At 44.9% G+C, this 22,830-nt stretch overlaps 1 protein-coding gene across 1 annotated transcript in view; it reads left to right on the top strand.

The window, feature by feature from the left end:
• Positions 1-18,452: 18,452 nt before the first annotated feature.
• Positions 18,453-22,830, top strand: part of twf1b (twinfilin actin-binding protein 1b) — a 45,268-nt gene continuing 40,890 nt past the window's right edge. Inside the window, exons 1-2 of the mRNA XM_084330307.1 lie at positions 18,453-18,535; positions 19,762-19,839. Coding sequence (XP_084186433.1) covers positions 18,511-18,535; positions 19,762-19,839 — 103 coding nt within the window. The 5' untranslated portion in view covers positions 18,453-18,510. The remainder of the gene's footprint in view (positions 18,536-19,761; positions 19,840-22,830) is intronic.

Below are 22,830 nucleotides of genomic sequence, written 5' to 3'. Positions count from 1 at the left end.
TGGAAGGTACGCTTGGTGACGTCACATGTTTTTTGGATGTGGAAGAGAGTTGTTTGTTTTCACTAATATTTTGGACCGTCTTAGACCATTGGAAAATCACGTATGAATTCCTAAATTGGGTGCAGTTCCTCCTTAAATTAGAAAAAGATCCCTGAGCTATTATTGGAAGTTTTACAGTATTGACCATAGAGGTAATGGAGACTGAATGGTTCCACATATACAAGGTGCATATACAGAGAGGTCTATTTTGTTCATTTGTAAAGCCCTTATTGCTAAGCTACCTCCTTATAATACATTATTATCGGAATGGAATTTTGGTAGCTACAGTATGGAACCCGTTCTAGTGACTGTCTGGTCCTTAAGGTCCCCTGAGTTTGCTCTGAACAGGGTAAATCTGCATTTTGCTGTGATGCCTCTCTCATGGAATGAACTCTAACATTGTCATGATGAATTGAAAATGGGGGACCCTGATGTAAACAAGACAAAAGTCTTTCTCTGGTCTGCATCCCCTTAACAATTGTGTGTATAGAGCCGTACTGTATTGTACCCATTCTGCAATCTGTTAATAATGTTTTCAATCAATCAATCAATCAATCAATCAATCTATCAATCTATCAATCAATCAACTGTCCTTAAAGCTTGAGATTCTCCCCTCTGTTGCTGGTGCAGAGTTTAAAACCTTGATCCAACCTTTGTCAATCATGTTGTACGTGTTTTATTTGATTTGTAATTACTTTTGTCTCGCCTTGTTGTCTTATTGTCATGATTTTATATGCTGTGTGATTATATATGCTTTTTTTTTTGCTTATTTCTGTATGTACTTGACGTGACTGTAAATGAGGGAAACCTCAGTTGCCTTTCGAGTTTAAATAAAGGTTGGAAATGAAATAGACGCCGGTACAGTATATGGATTTTCTTAATACCATGTATATTCCTCAACTGCGTGTAAATATACGACAGTAATAATGACAGAGGCTGTATGACCTCCTAGCCCGACTCAATATAAGAAGATTAGGCTCACCCGTCCTACAGCTTAGAGTAGGGCTATATAAACCCTTGACTACAAGCTCAATAATTATCTTGTCATGCAGCATATACAGCATGTTGTTTTTACACTGATTATGAAGGACCGGGAGATTTCTATGGGTACAATATCATTTGAATGTGGTTGAACAGATATTTGTATTATGAGGAGAGCGACTACTGCTTGTGTTACTGTCATGCACCTCCAAGCACCCAGGCTTCCCTTCCCCAGTCGCCCTTGTCGTCGTCGTCGTCGTCCCCCCCCCCTCTCTCTCTCTCTCTCTCTCTCTCTCTCTCTCTCTCTCTCTCTCTCTCTCTCTCTCTCTCTCTCTCTCTCTCTCTCTCTCTCTCTCTCTCTCTCTCTCTCTCTGTCGCTGTTTCCAATCCAATCAACCCTGCCATAAAAGACTGGTCACAACTCTTGCACTTTGCCACATCGTAGACTTTACATCCTGTTAGACGAGTCCTATGTGCTTTTTCCATTGAGATACTAGTTGATGTTCTGATGTCTTCTAGTTTTAGTTTGATTTGATACTTTGTTATTCTCCCTTGTGCCACAGTCTCGCCCTGACTACCCCGCCTGGTGAACCTCCCACCTGGTGAACCTCCTGCCTGGTGAACCTCCCGCCTGGTGAACCTCCTGCCTGGTGAACCTCCCGCCTGGTGAACCTCCCTCCTGCCTGGTGAACCTCCCTCCTGCCTGGTGAACCTCCCTCCTGCCTGGTGAACCTCCCTCCTGCCTGGTGAACCTCCCTCCTGCCTGGTGAACCTCCTGTCTGGTGAACCTCCCGCCTGGTGAACCTCCTGTCTGGTGAACCTCCCTCCTGCCTGGTGAACCTCCCGCCTGGTGAACCTCCTGTCTGATGAACCTCCTGCCTGGTGAACCTCCCTCCTGCCTGGTGAACCTCCCTCCTGCCTGATGAACCTCCCGCCTGGTGAACCTCCTGCCTGGTGAACCTCCCGCCTGGTGAACCTCCCCCCTGCCTGGTGAACCTCCCTCCTGCCTGGTGAACCTCCCTCCTGCCTGATGAACCTCCCGCCTGGTGAACCTCCCGCCTGGTGAACCTCCCGCCTGGTGAACCTCCTGCCTGGTGAACCTCCCTCCTGCCTGGTGAACCTCCCTCCTGCCTGGTGAACCTCCCTCCTGTCTGGTGAACCTCCCGCCTGGTGAACCTCCTGCCTGGTGAACCTCCCGCCTGGTGAACCTCCCGCCTGGTGAACCTCCCTCCTGCCTGGTGAACCTCCCTCCTGCCTGGTGAACCTCCCGCCTGGTGAACCTCCTGCCTGGTGAACCTCCCGCCTGGTGAACCTCCTGTCTGGTGAACCTCCCGCCTGGTGAACCTCCTGCCTGGTGAACCTCCCTCCTGCCTGGTGAACCTCCCTCCTGCCTGGTGAACCTCCCTCCTGCCTGGTGAACCTCCCTCCTGCCTGATGAACCTCCCGCCTGGTGAACCTCCCTCCTGCCTGGTGAACCTCCCTCCTGCCTGGTGAACCTCCTGTCTGGTGAACCTCCCACCTGGTGAACCTCCTGCCTGGTGAACCTCCCGCCTGGTGAACCTCCCGCCTGGTGAACCTCCCTCCTGCCTGGTGAACCTCCTGCCTGGTGAACCTCCCGCCTGCCTGGTGAACCTCCCTCCTGCCTGGTGAACCTCCCACCTGGTGAACCTCCTGCCTGGTGAACCTCCCGCCTGCCTGATGAACCTCCTGCCTGGTGAACCTCCTGCCTGGTGAACCTACCTCCTGCCTGGTGAACCTCCCTCCTGCCTGGTGAACCTCCCTCCTGCCTGATGAACCTCCTGCCTGGTGAACCTCCTGCCTGGTGAACCTCCCTCCTGGTGAACCTCCTGTCTGGTGAACCTCCTGCCTGGTGAACTTCCTGCCTGGTGAACCTCCCGCCTGGTGAACCTCCTGTCTGGTGAACCTCCCTCCTGCCTGGTGAACCTCCTGCCTGGTGAACCTCCCTCCTGCCTGGTGAACCTCCTGCCTGGTGAACCTCCCTCCTGCCTGGTGAACCTCCTGCCTGGTGAACCTCCCTCCTGCCTGGTGAACCTCCCACCTGGTGAACCTCCCGCCTGGTGAACCTCCCTCCTGCCTGGTGAACCTCCCTCCTGCCTGGTGAACCTCCCTCCTGCCTGGTGAACCTCCTGCCTGGTGAACCTCCCTCCTGCCTGGTGAACCTCCCACCTGGTGAACCTCCCGCCTGGTGAACCTCCCTCCTGCCTGGTGAACCTCCCTCCTGCCTGGTGAACCTCCCGCCTGGTGAACCTCCTGTCTGGTGAACCTCCTGCCTGGTGAACCTCCCTCCTGCCTGATGAACCTCCTGCCTGGTGAACCTCCCTCCTGCCTGATGAACCTCCCGCCTGGTGAACCTCCCGCCTGGTGAACCTCCCTCCTGCCTGGTGAACCTCCTGCCTGGTGAACCTCCCGCCTGGTGAACCTCCTGTCTGGTGAACCTCCCTCCTGCCTGGTGAACCTCCCGCCTGGTGAACCTCCCGCCTGGTGAACCTCCTGCCTGGTGAACCTCCCTCCTTTCCTGATGAACCTCCTGTCTGGTGAACCTCCCTCCTGCCTGGTGAACCTCCTGCCTGGTGAACCTCCTGCCTGGTGAACCTCCCGCCTGGTGAACCTCCTGTCTGGTGAACCTCCCTCCTGCCTGGTGAACCTCCTGCCTGGTGAACCTACCTCCTGCCTGGTGAACCTCCTGCCTGGTAAACCTCCTGCCTGGTGAACCTCCTGCCTGGTGAACCTCCCGCCTGGTGAACCTCCTGCCTGGTGAACCTCCCTCCTGCCTGGTGAACCTCCCGCCTGGTGAACCTCCTGACTGCTCCCTTTATTTATTCCCTGGATTTTTACTCTTTGTTTTGTCCTGTGAGTTTTTTTGTTTCGTTTAAAATGTTTGTTCCCGCCAGGCATGGTCTTGTACAGTTCAAGGTGTTGCATCGTCTCCATCTTTCCAAGGTCAAACTTTCTAAAATGTACTCTAATATTGATCCTTTGTGTGACCGTTGTGAGATCTAGCTCCCAATGTTCAAAACATTGTCTGATATCAAGTTCAAGTTTCCTTTATTGCCACACAACCAGGTTGGTGGTATTCTTGATCGGTACAGAGTGGATACATAATACAGTACAACATGACACAATAAATACATAAATACAACACAGCACGACACGGCACAACATAAACACACAGAAGAATCTAGTCCATCGGTCAGGAGCTTGGTTAGTGTGGGGGTGGAAGGGGGAGAGGGGGGCCAAGGGAGTTCAGGGTCCGAATGGCGGTAGGGAAGAAGCTGTCCTTGAAGCGGGTGGTTTTTGAAAAGATGGACTTAAAGCGCCTACCTGAGGGCAGGGGCTGAAACAGGACACGAGATAGATCCAGACCCGGTATTGGCCGTGTTTGCAGTACTGGGAGAGGACAGCGCTCTTAGAGGACCCACTTCTGCAGTGCCATAACCCTTCTAGCACGCAGATTCATTTAGCTGAATTGTAAACGGACACAACCCCCCACCTGCGCTATGTTGGATCACATACGTTATGCAGCACCTTAGACTGGAGAAGCTCAGATTCACTTTAAGGGGTTCTATTGACAAATTCCATAAGACTTGGCAACTCTTCATTGATTACGTTGAAGACAATGAACCTTGTAACTAGAAACTAAGGCAACTGGGTAGTACCCGTCAATAGCTATGTAGAGCAGCTCTGTACTAATATTGTTAATACAAATGTTGGTTGTGTTTTTCTATGTGTCTCTTATGTGATTGTGTATAATGTGTGTGTGTATAAATGTAATGTTAGTAGTACCTTTTGATACTGTCAATTCGTCGCCCTCTTAAAATAGTGGCCTAAGTCATCATTTCTCGTTTTTCAGGAAACATAATAAACTGAACCATATATAGAATATATTATATTTATTAATAATTTCACACAAAAATGTTGTCAAAAATGTTATGACAATAGAAGACAATTAACATAAAAATAACGATGTCTATCAATTATGTAACATAAAAGGAATAAATGACTTAGGCCAATTTACGAACATGCCGTTGTGATTTGAGCCATTTTAAACCTGACTTAGGCCAAATTACTTCTTGAGTAAGTGACTTGGGCAAAACGTGTCACTTCTTTTATTCCCATTTCTTTGACAGACAATGGGGAAGGATAAGCCACACTAGCAGGGCACACAGAGACTCAGGAGACAGAGGGCAGTTTGGCCGTGGTTGGCCCTTTAAATTCAATAAAGCAAACTCAACAGTTACAACTCAAATCACTTATGAGGGCCGACGTTCCACTCTACTGGTTAAAGTTGCTTACTCGTGAGTAGTACGTTCGTTGATAAAGAAAAATACTGTCCACAGCCGCTCCAGTGTAAAACAAAGATATCCAAATGGTTTATTTCTCTTCCACAGCGAAGTCTTTCTTTACAGAAGTGGTCCTAAAGCTATTTTCCTAAATATTCACGTTACTACTACAAGGTAAGTAAACTGTATTTTCACAGTTTCCAAAATCACAGCCGACTCGACACATGAAAATTCCTCCACACTGGAAAGCCGTAAATCAACTTGCTGGCTCTTTCCACAGCAAAACGGTAGGCGTGGCACCTTGGTTGAGAAATGCAGGCTTCAGTCTATGTTGTTTAGTCTATCTGTTGAGTCCTGTTCAGTCCTGTTTCAAGCTAAACACTGCCTGTTCTTCTTCTTCTTCTTATTTGAATTTCCGGCAGAGTAGACGCATCGTGGCGTATTACTGCCCTCCGCAATTCTTTTTATGGGCTCTTCTTCTTCTCCTTCTTCTCCTTCTTCACCTTCTTTTTCTTCTTCTACTGGACCCCATCATCAACTACATTGACCATTGGAGTGCAGCTACTGCTGCTACTTCCTGTCTGAGCCCCCCTCCGCGGGACCCACCTTGCCCCCTGCTATCTTATCCTGGGCTGCTTTGTCCCTCGCAGCCTTGTCCCTCGCAGCCCCCTCAGCCAATTCCCTAACCACCTGCTCCCAGTTCAGACCTTCCAATCCCAGATGTTGAACCGCTATCCTAACAGAGAGAATTGTGGACTATATATAGAGACACAAATGTTCTAGAATGTTCGGTTATGACATCATACGGTGACATCACCAATGTTCCAGAACGTTCGATCATGACATCATACTGTGACATCACAAATGTTCTAGAACGTTCGGTCATGGCATCATACTGTGACATCACAAATGTTCTAGAATGTTCTATTATGACAAATAAGACGGTTCAATGACTTTATCTAAATCCAATCAATATTCCTAATGCCGTTTCAATGTAAGGTTATAAAAATAAACATTCATATAATACAATAACCTAAATATATAGCTTTGGCTCCTACATCACTCTTGGCTAAATCAAACATGCCAGGTGAATCAAACACTGAGGAGGAGGCATGTTCCTCTCCCCCCAGCTCTTCTTTACTGGGTTTTTATTGTAGTTAAATCACTCAAAATCAAACAAATGGCAGGAAAATCAAACACTGGGAGGCATGTTCCTCTCCTCACTTCTCCCTTCAGCTCTTCTTTGCAGAGCTATTGATTGATGCCTATTTATGTGGCAAATTATCGAAGAAGTGATGACACTCGGTGGGCATGACATGTTTCATGGACTGAAGGTGCTGAAACTTCCTCTCTGTGATTGGCAGAGCATGTGGAAACATTCTAATCCATGTCATCAGCTCGTTTGGCACCTGGACCCTCTGTGGCAGTGCTAATTTTACGTTCAATGGTACTATGCATGCTGTCACACTCCATTTGTATGTGTCCAGCAACAAGGTACTTCTGTGTTATTAGTACCCCATATTTCCTGGCAAGCTCAGAAAATGCATTCGCCACATTTGCATTGCGATTCTGATAACCACAATCATCGCTCCACACTACTATCTCCTTGATTTCTGGATGATCTTTGATCAAACCTTCAAAATGGCGATAATGAAGGTGTGCGAATACTTCGCTACTGAGATCGCCCTGAGTCTCGTCCCACATGTAGCAGTACCCTTCCTTTGATTTCAAGTCATAGAGGGTAAAGTTATGGACCTGCAGTTTTGTTTTATAATACAGGCAGCTGGCTTGGGTTTTTGGACACAGCAGCACGGCTTGCAAGTCCATTGTCCAAACGGCTTCTCATTGTTTGCAGAATCCTTGTTGTGTGATTTATCTTGTCTTGCTTCATCTTTTGCCATCACATGTGCATCATATTTGGCCTTACTGATATTACCATGCTTGAATGAAACACAAACATCACACTGATCTTTTCGCGGAATGAATACGGAATACTTTCCTTCATGGAACACATCTGTAAAATGCCGTATCCCAACGGCCCTCACTCCAGCAGTTGCAGCTGCTTGTTGATATTCCCGATGTAGTTGGGAGATGGTTGTGCCTGGGTGAAGGAACTTCTTGTCTTTGTAGGTCGCTGTGCTTCTGCAGTAATGCGAATCAACAGTGGGCAGGTCCTTCAACCAGTCCTTAAGGAAATCTGTGACGTCAGTTTCCAGCTTTGCATGCTTGCCACTCTTAGGTCCAGATTTAGTTGGCGGGGCTGCTGCTTGTCTGTCATGGTCGATGGTGTCTTCATTCAGCCACTGCCAGTGTCTAATGGTTCTTTCATGGAGACCAAGTGTAGAAGAAAAAAGTGCCTGGCACACTTTATGACTCGTTCCATCCTGAAGTTTAAGTTGGTAGGACAATGACACATTGCGCCTGGATTCTTCAGCAACTTTCCTTTGCTTTATGGCGACCTTTGTGACCAAAGTTTTGATGTATAACCGACGTTCTTCCCAGGTGTTCATCGACCAAACATTCTGAAATATCCACTGCCTCTGTTCTTCTGTAATGGATTGGCAGTCTCGAGTCTTGACTTGTTGACAACTTTTGAATTGCAGGGAGGACACTTAGCCTTCGCAGGTATTTTGTTGCCACCTTTGCCCTTGTACGGCATTCCTTTGAGACGTTTCTGCTTGGATTCATTCACTATTTTGTGTTTAATTAAACTATAATTTGTGACAGTAAAAGACTAAATAACTACACATGTAGGCTATAGCCTGGCCTATATTATAGTAAACCTTATCACTTACCAATAGGGGATGAGCCCTGAATCATGGAAATTACTTCATCCAGACTGTAGCTTTTCTTACTTCTCGAAGCATCTGCCATCTTGAAAAGTTGTAAAATTGCCTAAGTCGCATGTCTTGTGACTTAGGCAACAGATAAAACTGCCTAAGTCACACTCTTGACATAGGCAAAATTCTTCCAGGGTAGAAACAGCATGATCCTTTCAATTAAGGATGTAGGCGATTGTACCAGAGGGTGGCCAGCATCATGAAGATATGAATTAGGCAAAAAAAGCAAAAAATCCAAAAAATGACTTAGGCCATTATTTTAAGAGGGTGACGAATTGTAAACTGTACAAAAAAACTGAAAATGCCAATAAACAGATGTAAAAAGAATTATAATAAAGTTTGTTCCCAGGCAATTGGACTATTTAATTGTGACACTTTGTTTGATTTTGTTTTTTGACAACTCTCTGCGTTGCTTTTGTTTCGACTTTTATTCAGTTTTTTGGTTTTCTTGTTTAGTTTTACTCCTGATTCCAAGAATTCCCCTGTTGCATATATTTTGAGTATAAATAAATGTTTATCCGCATTTGGGTTTTACTGCATTTCTCACGTTAGTTACACCTGCCACCATGTCCAGTTGTTCCTCCGGTGGCTTATAAAGGCTCTGCCGATACTATAAAGAGGTCCGTGCTCGTCTCGGCTAACAAGGAAGGAATTGAATCATTGAGTCACTGGAATTTCCCCAAGGGGATGAATAAAGGAATATCTTATCTTAACTTAAAATTATTTCATTATTGCGCTTTATGACTTGATTTCCTGCTCGTTCTCTACTGTTGACCTAATTTGATTACAGTAGGTCAATGTGTACCAGTGAACTGAATAAACCTGGTGCGCTTTGTAATGAGCGCTGGTGTGCCTTGAGATTTCGGCTGTATAGAAATCCTATGTCAAACATATTCTATTAACCTCATTCAAATATAATGAGTCTGATTAAGATATGAGTCTGCCCGTTATAATTTTTTCCAAAATGTATGTGACCTTCACTAGCAGAAATTTGTATTTTACTGTCTCCTCTTATGAGTATAGTTGCATGTGATATTTCTATCTATTGATCTGTCTGTCTATCCGTCCATCTGTCTCTTATCTAACTCAGGATATCAGGCTAACTCAGGGGATCAGATATCAGGCTAACTCAGGGTATACAATGAGTATCGGAACATTTCTCAAATAATTTAATAATTAATTTCAAGATCCACCTATGTAACAAGTCCAAAAATGAAGCCCCTTGATCTTCTGTCTTTTGCACACATACAAGGATGGTAGAATGGATCATATCTCAATCAGTTTTGTCCATTTATCCAAAACTTAATATTTTAGTCAGTCATATAGGACAGATGTGGCTCAGATATAACCTCAGGTTGGCACTGCTGGCATTTGGTCAACACTGGCCTATTTTAATTTGATTTGTCTCGAACATAGAAACATAAAACAAGTTTAAAAAAAACAAAAAGGTAAATAGTCAAAGACTATTTCCATACAGTGTTCGAGAAGGAACAGGGGGAAGTAAAAAAAAAAAAAAAAAAAAAAAAAAAAAAAAACATATCAATGGCTATGGCATTGATAGCACCATCTGTAAGACGGCAAAACAAGATCTGGGTCGATTGTTGATGGGAATATGTGGCCCAGACATTAGAGCTTTGGTTGGCTGAGACATGGCTACGTCACGGCCCAACCATATCTGGACCACCCGTAGACCCTCACTCTTCGCTAAATGAGGGCAGTGTGGAAGTGGGTTATGTGGGCCGTCACTGGGATAGACCGAATGTGCAATGTGGGATGTTGTTCAGTAGAAGTAATGAGGTTCCCTTTGAGCAAGGCACTTATCCCATCACCAACTGCTCCGGTAGAACTGGTCTGTCTTACAGACAGTAGAAGTGATCGTACTGATGTGTCATGTGAACGTGTGAAAGTGTGTAAACAGTGTAGCGCTGTGTTTCTGAAAAAGAGAAAATCCTCTGGACTTTCTATCGCCTCACAGCCCTGGGTTCGATTCCCGCTTGGGGACCAGGTTTCCGTGTTGCCAGGTAACCAGGTGTGTAACGATCTGGGTTCCCTCTCCCGGGAACCCAGCTGTCAGTCTGGAATGTTTTCACCTGGTGGTTGGTATTTGCATTTTGGTTGTCACGCCCACATTCCTGTGTTGTCACTGATTGGTACTCTCCACTGTTGCTGTCTCTGTGCTGTCAATTTGCTGTCACTGCTAATTGATTGGAATGTTTGGTTGGTGACTACTTATTCTTTCTCTGTTCCCTTGTTTGTTGTCGAGGCTTCAGAATACTGTTCGTGTGGGAAGGAGCTGGTCAGAGTTTGCTGAGCCACTCGCGATGCACTTATATTACTTTTATCTGTTCTCTCTGTTGACGCCCGGCGTCTTTCCTGGATTATCGCTGCTCTGTGTGTTTTAATAAAGACACATCCATAGAAATAGATACCTATCTCCGTCTCTCCTTGTCTCCTCCACCATTGGACTCACTACTACTCACCCCCATACGTAACACAGGTGGGGTATCTCCCAGGCCTTTTTGTGTGGAGTTTGCTTGTTCCCCCCCCCCCCTGTGCTCGCAAGGGTTTCCCCTCCAGAAAAAGAGATAAACCCAATGGAAAAACATGCAGAACAGATCGCTAAAAACTGTTGTGTCCCTGACGAAGACGGACAGGAGCACTTGGATTGGTCCCCAGACACAGCCCCACGCCGCAGCCCATGTCTGCTCCTGGCTGCCGTTTCGGAGAAGGACGACGGGATGGGTCAAACGCAGAGAGAAAATGTAATCGTCGACCCCCAAGAAATGCATGTGTGTGTGTGTTCCTATGTGTCGCCCATCGCATGTGTGTGTTCGCTGCATGACTACAGTATGTTCCAATGTGTGCTACGAATAAAGACTTCAAGTCTAGTTTAATCTCCAAAGAAAGTCGAGTTGGGAACTTGGAGGATTAAGACATACCTATTTTTGTGACGCCCATGCCTTTTTTTGTCATTTAAAAGATGCATGGGTGTCTGTTTTAATCCTCCAAGTTACTAACTTGACTTCCTTTTTTGGAGATGGAAAGTCCAGAGCCAGCGACAGCTCTATCTTGGATGTATTTCAGTTCATACTGTATATATATACTGTAGGTCACTGCAATTGACCGGTAATGACCCCTGGGGATCTTGAAGCAGTTATACCGTATGAAGCTACCTAGAAAGAGCTTATACCACACATTCCACCATAACGTTGGGCGTTTCCCAGCTGAGCTACTAATCTACTGAGCCTGCTCCCAGTTCAAACATGTCATTTCCTTCACAGCTTCAGAGCCGCACATATGGTTATATGAATCTCTCAGCCACTCACTCCACTCCTCTCCGCAACACACGCACACATGGTACGTAGGTTGTTTTCCACTGTGTCTATGAGAGGGTTCTTACAGCTGGAGTAGAGCATCCTCTCCCTGATGCTGCACTTATACCCTGGCATGGAGTAGATGAACACTGTAGCAACACACACACACACACACACACACACACACACACACACACACACACACGCACACACACACACACACACACACACACACACACACACACACACACACACACACACACACACACACACACACACACACACACACACACACACACACACACACACACTCAAACACACACACCAGACCCGGCGGCATGGGCGGGCATTTGGGGGCCGGGCCCGCCCACTGAGTCAGCTGTGCCCGCCCTAGTGAAATTTTTTTTTTCTTTTTGGCCAATCAAAGTCGACTATCCAAATCCTTAGTTAGGGACAGCCCTAGTGGGCACTGATGTCAACAACAACACTACTGAAGCTAGCACGGCACTCTGTGAGAATTCGTTTTCTACCCTCAAGAACGTCTTTACAGAACATCGCCTTAGTATGCTTCATCGACGCAAGGCCAATTTAATTCAGTTGGCATTTGAGAAGGACTTAACAAAAAAGTTCAGGAATGAGTGGAGGGACAGTGTTTTAAGAAGATTTCACTCTGTCCCCAAACGCCGCTTGCCGCTCTACTAATGATGGTCAGTAGCCTGTGGAGGAATTTTGTTTGCTTTTTTATGCACCTTATTTTTGTCAGTTCAGTTCAGTTTGTCAGTGAATTCAGAAGTGTTGAATAAATGGAGACTTTTCAAAGATATAGAATAGAATAGAAATGTATTATCCTGAGGGAAATTTGACACTGCAAATCACTCAACATTAAACATTTAGACAGAACAAGTCACGAATAAGAATAACAAAACAAATGGCCTAAGAATAGAATAAAATTAAATAGAATAAAAATAGAATAAAATATACAGTAAATAAATACAGTAAAAATATACTGAAGTCTACAGTAGGTGTAATATTGCACAGTGCTGTTTAAAAAGTAAGAGTCCAGGAAGATGGTAACTGTCACTCTGTGCTCAGTGATGCAGTGAGGCACAGTGATGCAGTGTATAGTCTGATGGCTGTCGGAATGAAGGACTTCCTGTGCCGTTCAGTGCTGCATTTAGGTAGTGTGAGCCTATAACATGCTCCTCCTGTCAGCCAAGTCTGTGTATAGTGGGTGGGAGGGGTTTTCCCTGATGGCCTGGAGCTTAGCAAGGTTCCTCCTCTCCGCCACCCTCGCTAGAGTCCAGCTCCACCCCAACCACGCTACTGGCCTTCCTGACCATCTTATCCAGCCTGTTTGTGTCCCCTGCTCTCAGTACGCTGCCCCAGCAGGTCTGTTATATATATCCGTTCAGCTGTTTTTGTATAAGTGAATGTTCTTAAGATAGAGAGAAATTAGATTCTTCAATTGCCTCTCTGCTGTTTAATTCAGCACCGTGGGCAGCGCCAAGCAAGCCACAGCGCCGCTGTCCGAGCTGAAACGTATAAAAGGGAACCTGTGTTGAAAAACCATTGTGCCCCCCCCCCCCCCCCCCGAGAAAATTGTATGCCCCCCCACTAATTTGTTTCTGCAGCCTGGTCTGACACACACACACACACACACACACACACACACACACACACACACACACACACACACACACACACACACACACACACACACACACACACACACACACATACATAGGCTACACACTCACACACACACACATAAACACACAGACAGACAGACAGACAGACAGACAGACAGACAGACAGACAGACAGACAGACAGACAGACAGACAGACAGACAGACAGACAGACAGACAGACAGACAGACAGACAGACAGACAGACAGACAGACAGACAGACAGACAGACAGACAGACACAAACTCACCTACAGTACCCATGCATACAGTATACACTTACATACAGAGACTTACAAAGACATACAAACACACACACACAAACACACACACACCCACACACAAACACAAACACACACACACACACCCACACACACACACACACACACACACACACACGCACACACACGCACACACACACACACACACACACACACACACACACACACACACACACACACACACACACACACACACACACACACACACACACACACACACGCCTATACACATACACAGACAGACATACAGACAGACAGACACACACACACACAGAAAGACAAACACGCAAGCCTATATGCATACACAGACATACAGACAGACACACTCACTTACCCACGCATACTGTGTATACAATACACACATGCTCTGAGTTTCGTAAAAGTCAGTCAAAGCTTACCAAAAGCACGAGCAGTGAACTCCAAGCCCATGTGACTGAACTCAAACTGGAAAGAAACAGACTAAGAAATGACGTAAACTCCATGATCAAAACAGCAAAAAAAAATTATCAATGACAAAACCGAGGAAAACAAAAACAAACCACGTGAACTTTGGAAATTACTCAATAACCAACTAGGCTGCAGTAAAAAACTTAAAACCAGATTCTCAAACATAAACAAAGACGGACAACACGCTCATCACAGACAAGCTGGATGTAGCCAATTACTTAAACAGTTTCTTCACAAACATAGCCACAACACTGGTAAACAAACTACCCTCCCACTCAGGGCATTATGGGGTAGAACACATATAGCATACTACAAGAACCTAGGGATCCACAAAGACGACTTCAAACTGGAAATGGTAACAACAGATGAGGTACTCAAAAAACTGGGCGCCCTCCAACCTAACAAGGCTACTGGCCATGACAACATCCCCTCCAAATTCCTCACAGACTCAGCAGCCGCCATCACCCCAGTCATCACACACATAATAAACCTCTCCATAAAACAGGGACACGTCCCCAAGGACTTCAAAATTGCGAGAGTAACACCCCTGCACAAAAAAGGCAGTAAATTAGACCCAGGCAACTACCGCCCTGTTTCTATCCTTACCTCCATCTCGAAAGTCATGGAAAAGATTGTATACGAACAGGTCGAAAAATACATTGCAGAAAAAAATCGAATCTACGAATTCCAATCTGGCTTTAGAACATCCCACTCCACTGACACATGCCTTCTCTATTTAAACGACCACATCAAACAAGAGGTGGACGCGGGCAAATACTGCGGCATGGTCATGCTGGACCTACAAAAGGCCTTCGACACTGTCAATCACACCATTCTGATTGACAAGCTAAAAGCAATTGGTTTTGATAGTCTATCAGTGAGCTGGATGCAATCCTACCTGGCCGGGAGAGAGCAGATGGTGGAGGTAAACGGTACCCTATCCCCCCCCTCACAGTGAGCTGTGGTGTTCCACAAGGAAGCATACTAGGTCCGCTACTGTTCCTAATTTATGCAAATGACATGTCGTCAGCTTGTGACTGCAACTTGTTCCTGTTTGCGGACGACTCAGCCCTGCTGGTCTCTGACAAGAACAAGTTACAGGTTGAAAAAACCCTCAGCTCAGAACTAGGCAAAATCTGCATATGGCTCGCTGATAACAAACTATCATTACACATGGGTAAAACAGAGTCCATTCTCTTCGGTTCAAATGACAAACTCAGCAAGACCGACGGCTTCTCAGTTACAGTGGGTGACAATATTGTCACAAGGAAAGAAGATATTACCTACCTGGGTTCCATCCTAGAGGCAAATCTTTCCTGAGACAAAATGGCATCCAATGTAATAAAAAAAAGTCAACCAACGAACTCGATTCTTGTACCGGATCTCCTCACTGGTAAACAAGAATACCCTGAAGACTCTGGCAGGAGCACTCATTCAAGGGTACTACGACTATGCTTTCACCTCATGGTACCAAAGCACCTCAAAGGCGCTAAAAACAAAATTACAAACATCTCAAAACAAACTGGTCAGACTACTGCTTGACCTTACTCCTAGAACCCACCTCACCCCTGCCCACTTGGACAACCTAGGATGGCTTAGAGTAGACGACAGAGTACAGCAACTTGCAATGGGCCTGGTCTACAAGATACACTACACGACCAAGGTACCCATGTACATGTCAAAATACTTCCCAAAGGTCAGTGAATACCACAATCACAACACCAGAGGGAGCTCCACAAATCATGTTAAACCCAGATTCGGCTCAAACAAGGGACTAAACACGTTTCGCAATTATGCCACATCAATGTGGAACGCCCTACCCAAAGCTGTAAAGGAATGTGAATCACTACCCACCTTCAAAAACACTCTCAAAAAACAACTACGGGAGACTGCAATTCGAAACTGGCCCCTGTAAATGTCCTAACACAACCCCCTCCAGTAAATGACCAAGTATGGTCTTGTCAATATTCCAATGTACAGTTTTGCTTGTACAGTTGTACAGTGTCCCCCACCCACCCAAAGATGTTACAGTGTACACACACACACTCACTCACTCACTCACACACACACACACACACACACACACACACACACACACACACACACACACACACACACACACACACACACACACACACACACACACACACACACACACACACACACACACTCACACTCACACACACACGCACACGCACACGCACACGCACACGCACACACACACACACACACACACGCCTATACACATACACACACACACCCTGATCCTCCTCAGTCTAGCTCACTCACCCGGTTCTTTTGAACTATTGCTTTTTATAAAGTTGAAAGTAGACCAGCTATATCCATTGAGACACAATACACGTTGACACGTCAGCCTATACATGTACCTTTAAAGCTGCTTGTTTTCAACCCTTTCACTGCCGCACTACCAAACGGTTCTAATCTTTTTTTTTTATCCACTTTTTCTCCCATTTTCTATATTTTTCTCCCATCCCAATTTCGTATCATCCAATTCAACCCTCCCCTGTCACGAACGCTGTTTCTTGCCTCCCACAAGCTGGCTGCAATGTGGACTAAGTCATACATAGCACAAGTCCCCTCCGGTACTTGAGGTAACAGCAGTCGCATCTTTTCACCTGCGCAGCTCGATCTCTCAGTGGCGAGGAGTAACGCGTGGGAGGCTCACGCTGCCCCCGACACTTCCTGATTCTACTGCGCAGGCGCACCAACCGACCTGTAGGAGTCGCTGTCCACAACGCCCGATCCCCACCCATCAGTTTCCCACCCCCTAATACGGCCAATGTGTATTAGTATGAACGACCAGCTAAACTGAAAGCAATGTGGAGCGTGGGGCTCGAACAGGCAAGCCCAGCGTCTCTGCATTCGTGGCGAGCGCCTTGCCCACTACGCCACGTAGCCGCCCTCCAAACGGTTCTAATCTAATGCAGGACCTCTTTAGAGGTCTTTATTTGGCATGCAACGAACTGGACATGCAATGGGAGCAGCACACACACACATGCATTGTCTTTTTCTCAGTCGCCGATGCGTTTGAGCTCTGCACTTAATACATCCCGTCGTCCTTCCTCCCAAGGGCAGCCGGGAGCAGACAGGGCGTCGACGAGGGGCCGCGTCCGGGGACCAATCCAAGTGCTCCTGTCTGTCTTCGCCAAGGACGCGACAGCGTCAGCGATCTGTTGTGCATGTTTTTCCATTGGGTTTCTCTTATCGGGAGGGGGGAAACATGCAAACTCCACACAGAAAGGCCCAGGAGATACCCCACCTGGGTACCTGGCGATGCGGAAACCTGATCCCCAAGCGGGAATCGAACCCTGGACCTTCTTGCTGTTAAGCGACAGTGTTAACCACTACACCACCGTGCCGCTGTTAACCCGGTTAACCCATTCACTGTGACAAAACACAGAAGGTTAACCCTTTCACTGCCACACAACAGCCGGTTAACCCTTTCACTGCCACACTACAGAAGGTTAACCCTTTACTAGCACACTACCGTCGGTAACCGTCGGTAGTGTGATAGTAAAGGGTTAACCTTATGTCGTGTGGCAGTGAAAGGGTTAATGGGCTATGTGGCTGCTGGACACAGTTGATTTACCCACAGTGCTCCCCGCTTTGGCTATACTTGCTAGGTTGGTGAAATTTTATTTCAGGTCATTCTGAGGTTGTCTCTAAAAACCTTTGCCCTTGTTCAAAGGTAAGCCAGTCAGGGTGAGATATTCTGCTAAAGAAATGCTCAAAAATATACAAATGTGAATGTCAGTGATTCTTGACTGTATTTTCTAGGTAGCTTTATCACCTACAACCAGCACACACTTTGAAGGGGAGATGGGGGGCTAAACTCTCAAGGTACTCTCCGGACCACAGTCCGCTTGTGTCTAGTGTGTGTGTGTGTGTGTGTGTGTGTGTGTGTGTGTGTGTGTGTGTGTGTGTGTGTGTGTGTGTGTGTGTGTGTGTGTGTGTGTGTGTGTGTGTGTGTGTGTGTGTGTGTGTGTGTGTCTGTCTGTCTGTCTGTGTAATTCTAACCCCACTGGGCAGGGTGGAGTCCCTTACCACTCCCTGCTTCAGAGGGGAGCCCTGCAATTTAGTTTCTTCATCCTGACTCTCCTTAACCTAACTTCATTGATTCAGAAACAATATATAGCCTATACGAATTGAATATATCATTGTGGCACACAGTATTGTTTATGTTTTTATAATAATAATAATAATAATAATAATAATAATAATAATAATAATAATAATAATAATAATAATAATAATAATAATAATAATAATAATAATAATAATAATAATAATAATAATAATAATAATGATAATAATAATAATAATAATAAAAAGTCATCATCTCCATTTGAATGCTTGAATGAGGGTCCAGTCACGCCTAGTGTATTTTTAGAACAACAACGTTGTAACAATGTAACGACTCTTTTAATAACATCCCTCCCCACAGCCACTCCTTCCATCACGTGATACAGTGTGTCCCCCTGCGTCATGACGTCACGCCGGCCAAGCCGGGCTTACTTACTGTACAATTTGGTTCCGTCCTCCTCCCCGGTCGACCGCTTTATTATTACCTCCCATCCGGCCGAGCGAGAGAGAGGAGAGACCATGTCCCATCAAACCGGCATTCAAGGTAAAACTAATGACATCAACGGATTTTGGAGATACCATCGCGGTTTGCTTTAGAAATATGACTACGGGATTATCATCAGAGGGAGCGATAATAAACCTGTAGTTTTGTTCTGCATCATCAGCTAGACTACAAACCTCTATCTCTCTCTCTCTCTCTCTCTCTCTCTCTCTCTCTCTCTCTCTCTCTCTCTCTCTCTCTCTCTCTCTCTCCGGTGCACTTATGAATGAGAAGAATGCATGACAAGTGTACCGAGATATGCGTTGTTGTACAAATATGGTCATGGTGGCGAATCGACTGCAGATTATTCGCTTCATTCGTATCGGGGGCTTGTTGCGTTGCTGCAAATATCCGTAGATAGACCCGAAGTTACAACGGTATTTCCCAGAGGAAACAATAAACGCTTGTTCATGAGGAGGATAATTGAAGCGAATCGGAGTGACGTTTTGAATGGCCCTGTCCTATTGACTACTATAGGAGGAGGGGGGTTTATCATGAGGCCAAAGAGTGATTTTTATTTTTTTTTCTCGCAACGAGATCATTTGGATGCAACTGTCTGTGCCCATGGGTGTTTATTATGTAACAGCTGTGTGTGGCCATATGCAACATTCGGGTCAGGCTCTTTTTGTTGCACGACATCACCCCCACCCACCAATCATCTAAACACAGTCTATAGATGAGATCAAGAGAGCACATTTGCTATAGGGAGCCTATTTCAAAACACTAACACTAAAACACTCATTCAAATCTAACCCTAACTGTAACCTTACAGTACTGTCATACACTTGTCCTAATAAACTAACCTACACTGTATCACTCAACACTTTGATGAACATTGTTACTCAGCTGATAGAGTTGTGAGTCGCTTTGGATTAAAAGCGTCAGCTAAATCACTCAATGTAAATGTAAAATACAAATCTTGTCACAAACTATTTTTTTGTGAGAATGCCCTCTCGATGAACCCTTCGCATTAAAGAGTTGTAGGTATAATTGCTGGATAGATACACAATTCCACCTGCATTTAATTTCTTACCAAAAAAAAGCAGACTTTTTAGAATAATGACAGCTTGAAAAAACGAGTTCGCTTTGTTATCTCCAGATGCACGTCCGCCTCAGCAGAAAGGTCCCAGGCTTTAGGCCGCTATAGGCAGTGATACCATCAAGCTGTATGTATGTCGATTCAACGTATTTCCCCTCTGTGCTCAAGAAGGCCTCGTTTGTCTTGACAGCGGCGGAGGAGGTGCGAGACGTCTTCGCCAAGGCCAGGAACGGAGCCTACCGGCTCATCAAGGTGGTCATCGCTAGTGGTAAGACAAGGCTCGTCGTCACTTCAATCCACTCCACCACAGAGAGGAGCGCCCCGAGCATCCACTGTATATGGGGGGGGGCAGGCTGCTCTCTTTGATATCTGCAGCATAGATAAGCCAGCGCTTTGTTATTATGCATCAGTGCCTTCATGTTGGTTGTCGTGCGGCGGGGTTGAATGGGCTGATATCACTGATGTCACAGTGTCCTATAGGAGCCTCAAGTTTCTTTATTAGTTGTCATACAGAAATACAGGATACTTTTGTATGAAATGCTTCTTTCTGTTTAGCTCCTGAGAGTGTGCTATAGGTAAAAATAGATCATTATAAAAAGCATAATAAGTATAAAATAGAAAGTCAAATACTTAAACAAGTGTAAACAAGACAGAAATGTTCAATATGCATATGTACAATATACAATGCATGCAGAGTAGTTGCAATACAGTATAGATGGGATGAGGTAGCGTGTGGTGCAATGTGCAATGCAGAGTGTTTACAATACAGTATAAATGGGATGAGGTAAATGGGATGAGGTAGCTTGCCCCATTAACCTCATCCCATTTATATTGTTTATATTATATTATATAATATATATATATAATTATATTGAGCCTGCTTGGCTTATTGTAACATAAAAAAAATTCTCCACCAGAATAATTGGGGGACCTATTAAAATGTCCCCCACAAACCACTGTGTAGCTCTGATGCTATCTGGCCGCGCGCCCTGCTTTACATATTAGCTCGGAACAGGTGTGGGACCATCTCTGTCGGACGTATCCTAGCAATAGGAGAGAGGCTCTCTGGCATGTTGATATATTGCCCGGGGCGAGGCTGGTAACGCCACAATGTCACTTTGTTTTATTGCCAAAGTAAAAGGCTTCTTCGGGTCCTCTCTCCGCTCTGTCCGGCGGCCTCCTCTGGGCCTCGCCGGGGAGCGAGATGAGATCATTTGAGTGCATCATGTGTATCCTTTAAATGTTTAACCTTGGGTACACGCTGGTTAGAAGAGAATAAAACGTTCCCCAGATTGATTCATCTCGGAACGTAAACACTTCAGCCCGGGACAGTGAGTCACTAACTGGGTAGAGCTACAGTAAGTCACCCTGGACCAGGGCGCAGGAGAACGCAGAGAGGTTTCTGACATTAGACACAGCACAATAATGGATTGTAATACTAATAATAATAATAAAAAACTTTACTTGTATTAGATTAGATTAGATTCAAATGTATTGTCATCATACAGCACAAGTAGGCTATAGTACAACGAAAATATTAAGTTATCCATCGAAACAGAGTGCAAATGTAACAGTAAAGTGCAACAGTAATATACAATGTACAGGTGATTAAACTGGGTACAAAATAATACAAATTAGTACTACTGAGTGTAGTGCTAATCAGATGTATGTTGAGAGTTGTATAATATGTACAGTGATACAGGTATGAAGACACTAGGTAGTAGTCGTACTGGCCAGCAGCGTAACTGTAAGAGTAGGATATGTACAGATATAGATACCTGTATAGTAAAGGACTATGTAAGTACTAACAGGTGTGGATAGGTATGTATGCCGTGATAATACATATATATATATGCAGGTGTACAAGCAAGTATATAGAGGGGTTATATGCATGTATATTCAGACAAATATGGATATATATATATATATATATATATGTGTGTGTGTGTGTGGTACATATACATGTAAATATGTGGTATATACAGCACTGTTGTACATGCTATCATACAGAGTATATGGGTAGACAGTGAGTAGGTAGGTATAAATTGAGTATCTGCAACAGAGTTCAGAGTCGAGTTATTTGTATAGCAACTTTCATGCAAGAATTGTAGCCCAAAGTGCTTCACAGCAGTAAAATGGACATAACATGGACATCAAATAGACATAAAATAGACATAGGCATAACATTTGCATAAAACGTACAGAATAAAAGCAATGCAGAGAGTAAGAAAGGGGTAAAAGCAATGCAGGTAATAACAAAACTAATTAAAATAGGATAACGCTGATCTTCCCTTTAGGGTACACCGACCCTTTTTCTGTTTTCCCGCAGTAAAAATAAACATAAAATGAGCATAAAATAGACAGAATAAAAACAGTGCAATAAAACAGTACAATGATTACAATGGGTAATGAGATATATAACAGTGTACGAGAGCTATAGCAAGCATACTGCCCCTGTCATAGTTTAAAGTCTGGCTGTTGATATGGCCATTATGAGGTATTACTAATATTACTAATAACAATTGATAATGTAGGGCTGAACAATTTTGAAAAGAGATACCTAGTTGCGATAATGTTTGACTGATATTGTGATTTGATTCACAATATAAGAGGGAATGATCTTTATTTTGCATCGTTGTTCAAATTTTCGTTGATTTGTGTGATTTCGTGGTGTGACCGAACAAAGATGTCTTAAATCTGTTACCATTTGTAGGCTGGCAGCACCACAATACTTGATTTAGAATGGTATTTTGACACACATTTAGCCTTTAACAAATAAGATAAGATAAGATATTCCTTTATTGATCCCCTTGGGGAAATTCAGGCATCATAGCAGCATGGGGGAGGGGAAGGGGAGGTACAGGTAGTAAAAACCAGCAGTGTAAACAATATAACAAATCAATATAATTAACTAACTAACTAACTGAAGTATACAGTATTCACATAAGGTGCAGTATGCATAAGGTAGTATTATTGTCCTTTTAGGTTCCTAGTAGTTGTAGTTGGATGTCTGGCAGAAGTCCCTGCCCACTGTTGTGGAGCCCGATGGCCGCTGGTATGAAGGACTGGCCGAGGCGGTTAGTTGAGTGTCGGGGGGGTATGAGTCTGTGACTGAACGTGCTTCTCATATTGCAGCCTCCTGTGATTTGGATGTTTCGCTACTACATCATCAGATGTCTTTCGAAGCTGTCACATGGACTTTCCCTAGTTGTCAGCATTAAAAAAGAAAATCGAAATCTTTAATATTATTGCGCTTTTG

Source organism: Notolepis coatsorum (genome assembly GCF_963971535.1).
Source record: "Notolepis coatsorum genome assembly, chromosome: 15".
Taxonomy (NCBI): domain Eukaryota; kingdom Metazoa; phylum Chordata; class Actinopteri; order Aulopiformes; family Paralepididae; genus Notolepis; species Notolepis coatsorum.
This window is presented reverse-complemented; position numbering and strand designations above follow the sequence as displayed.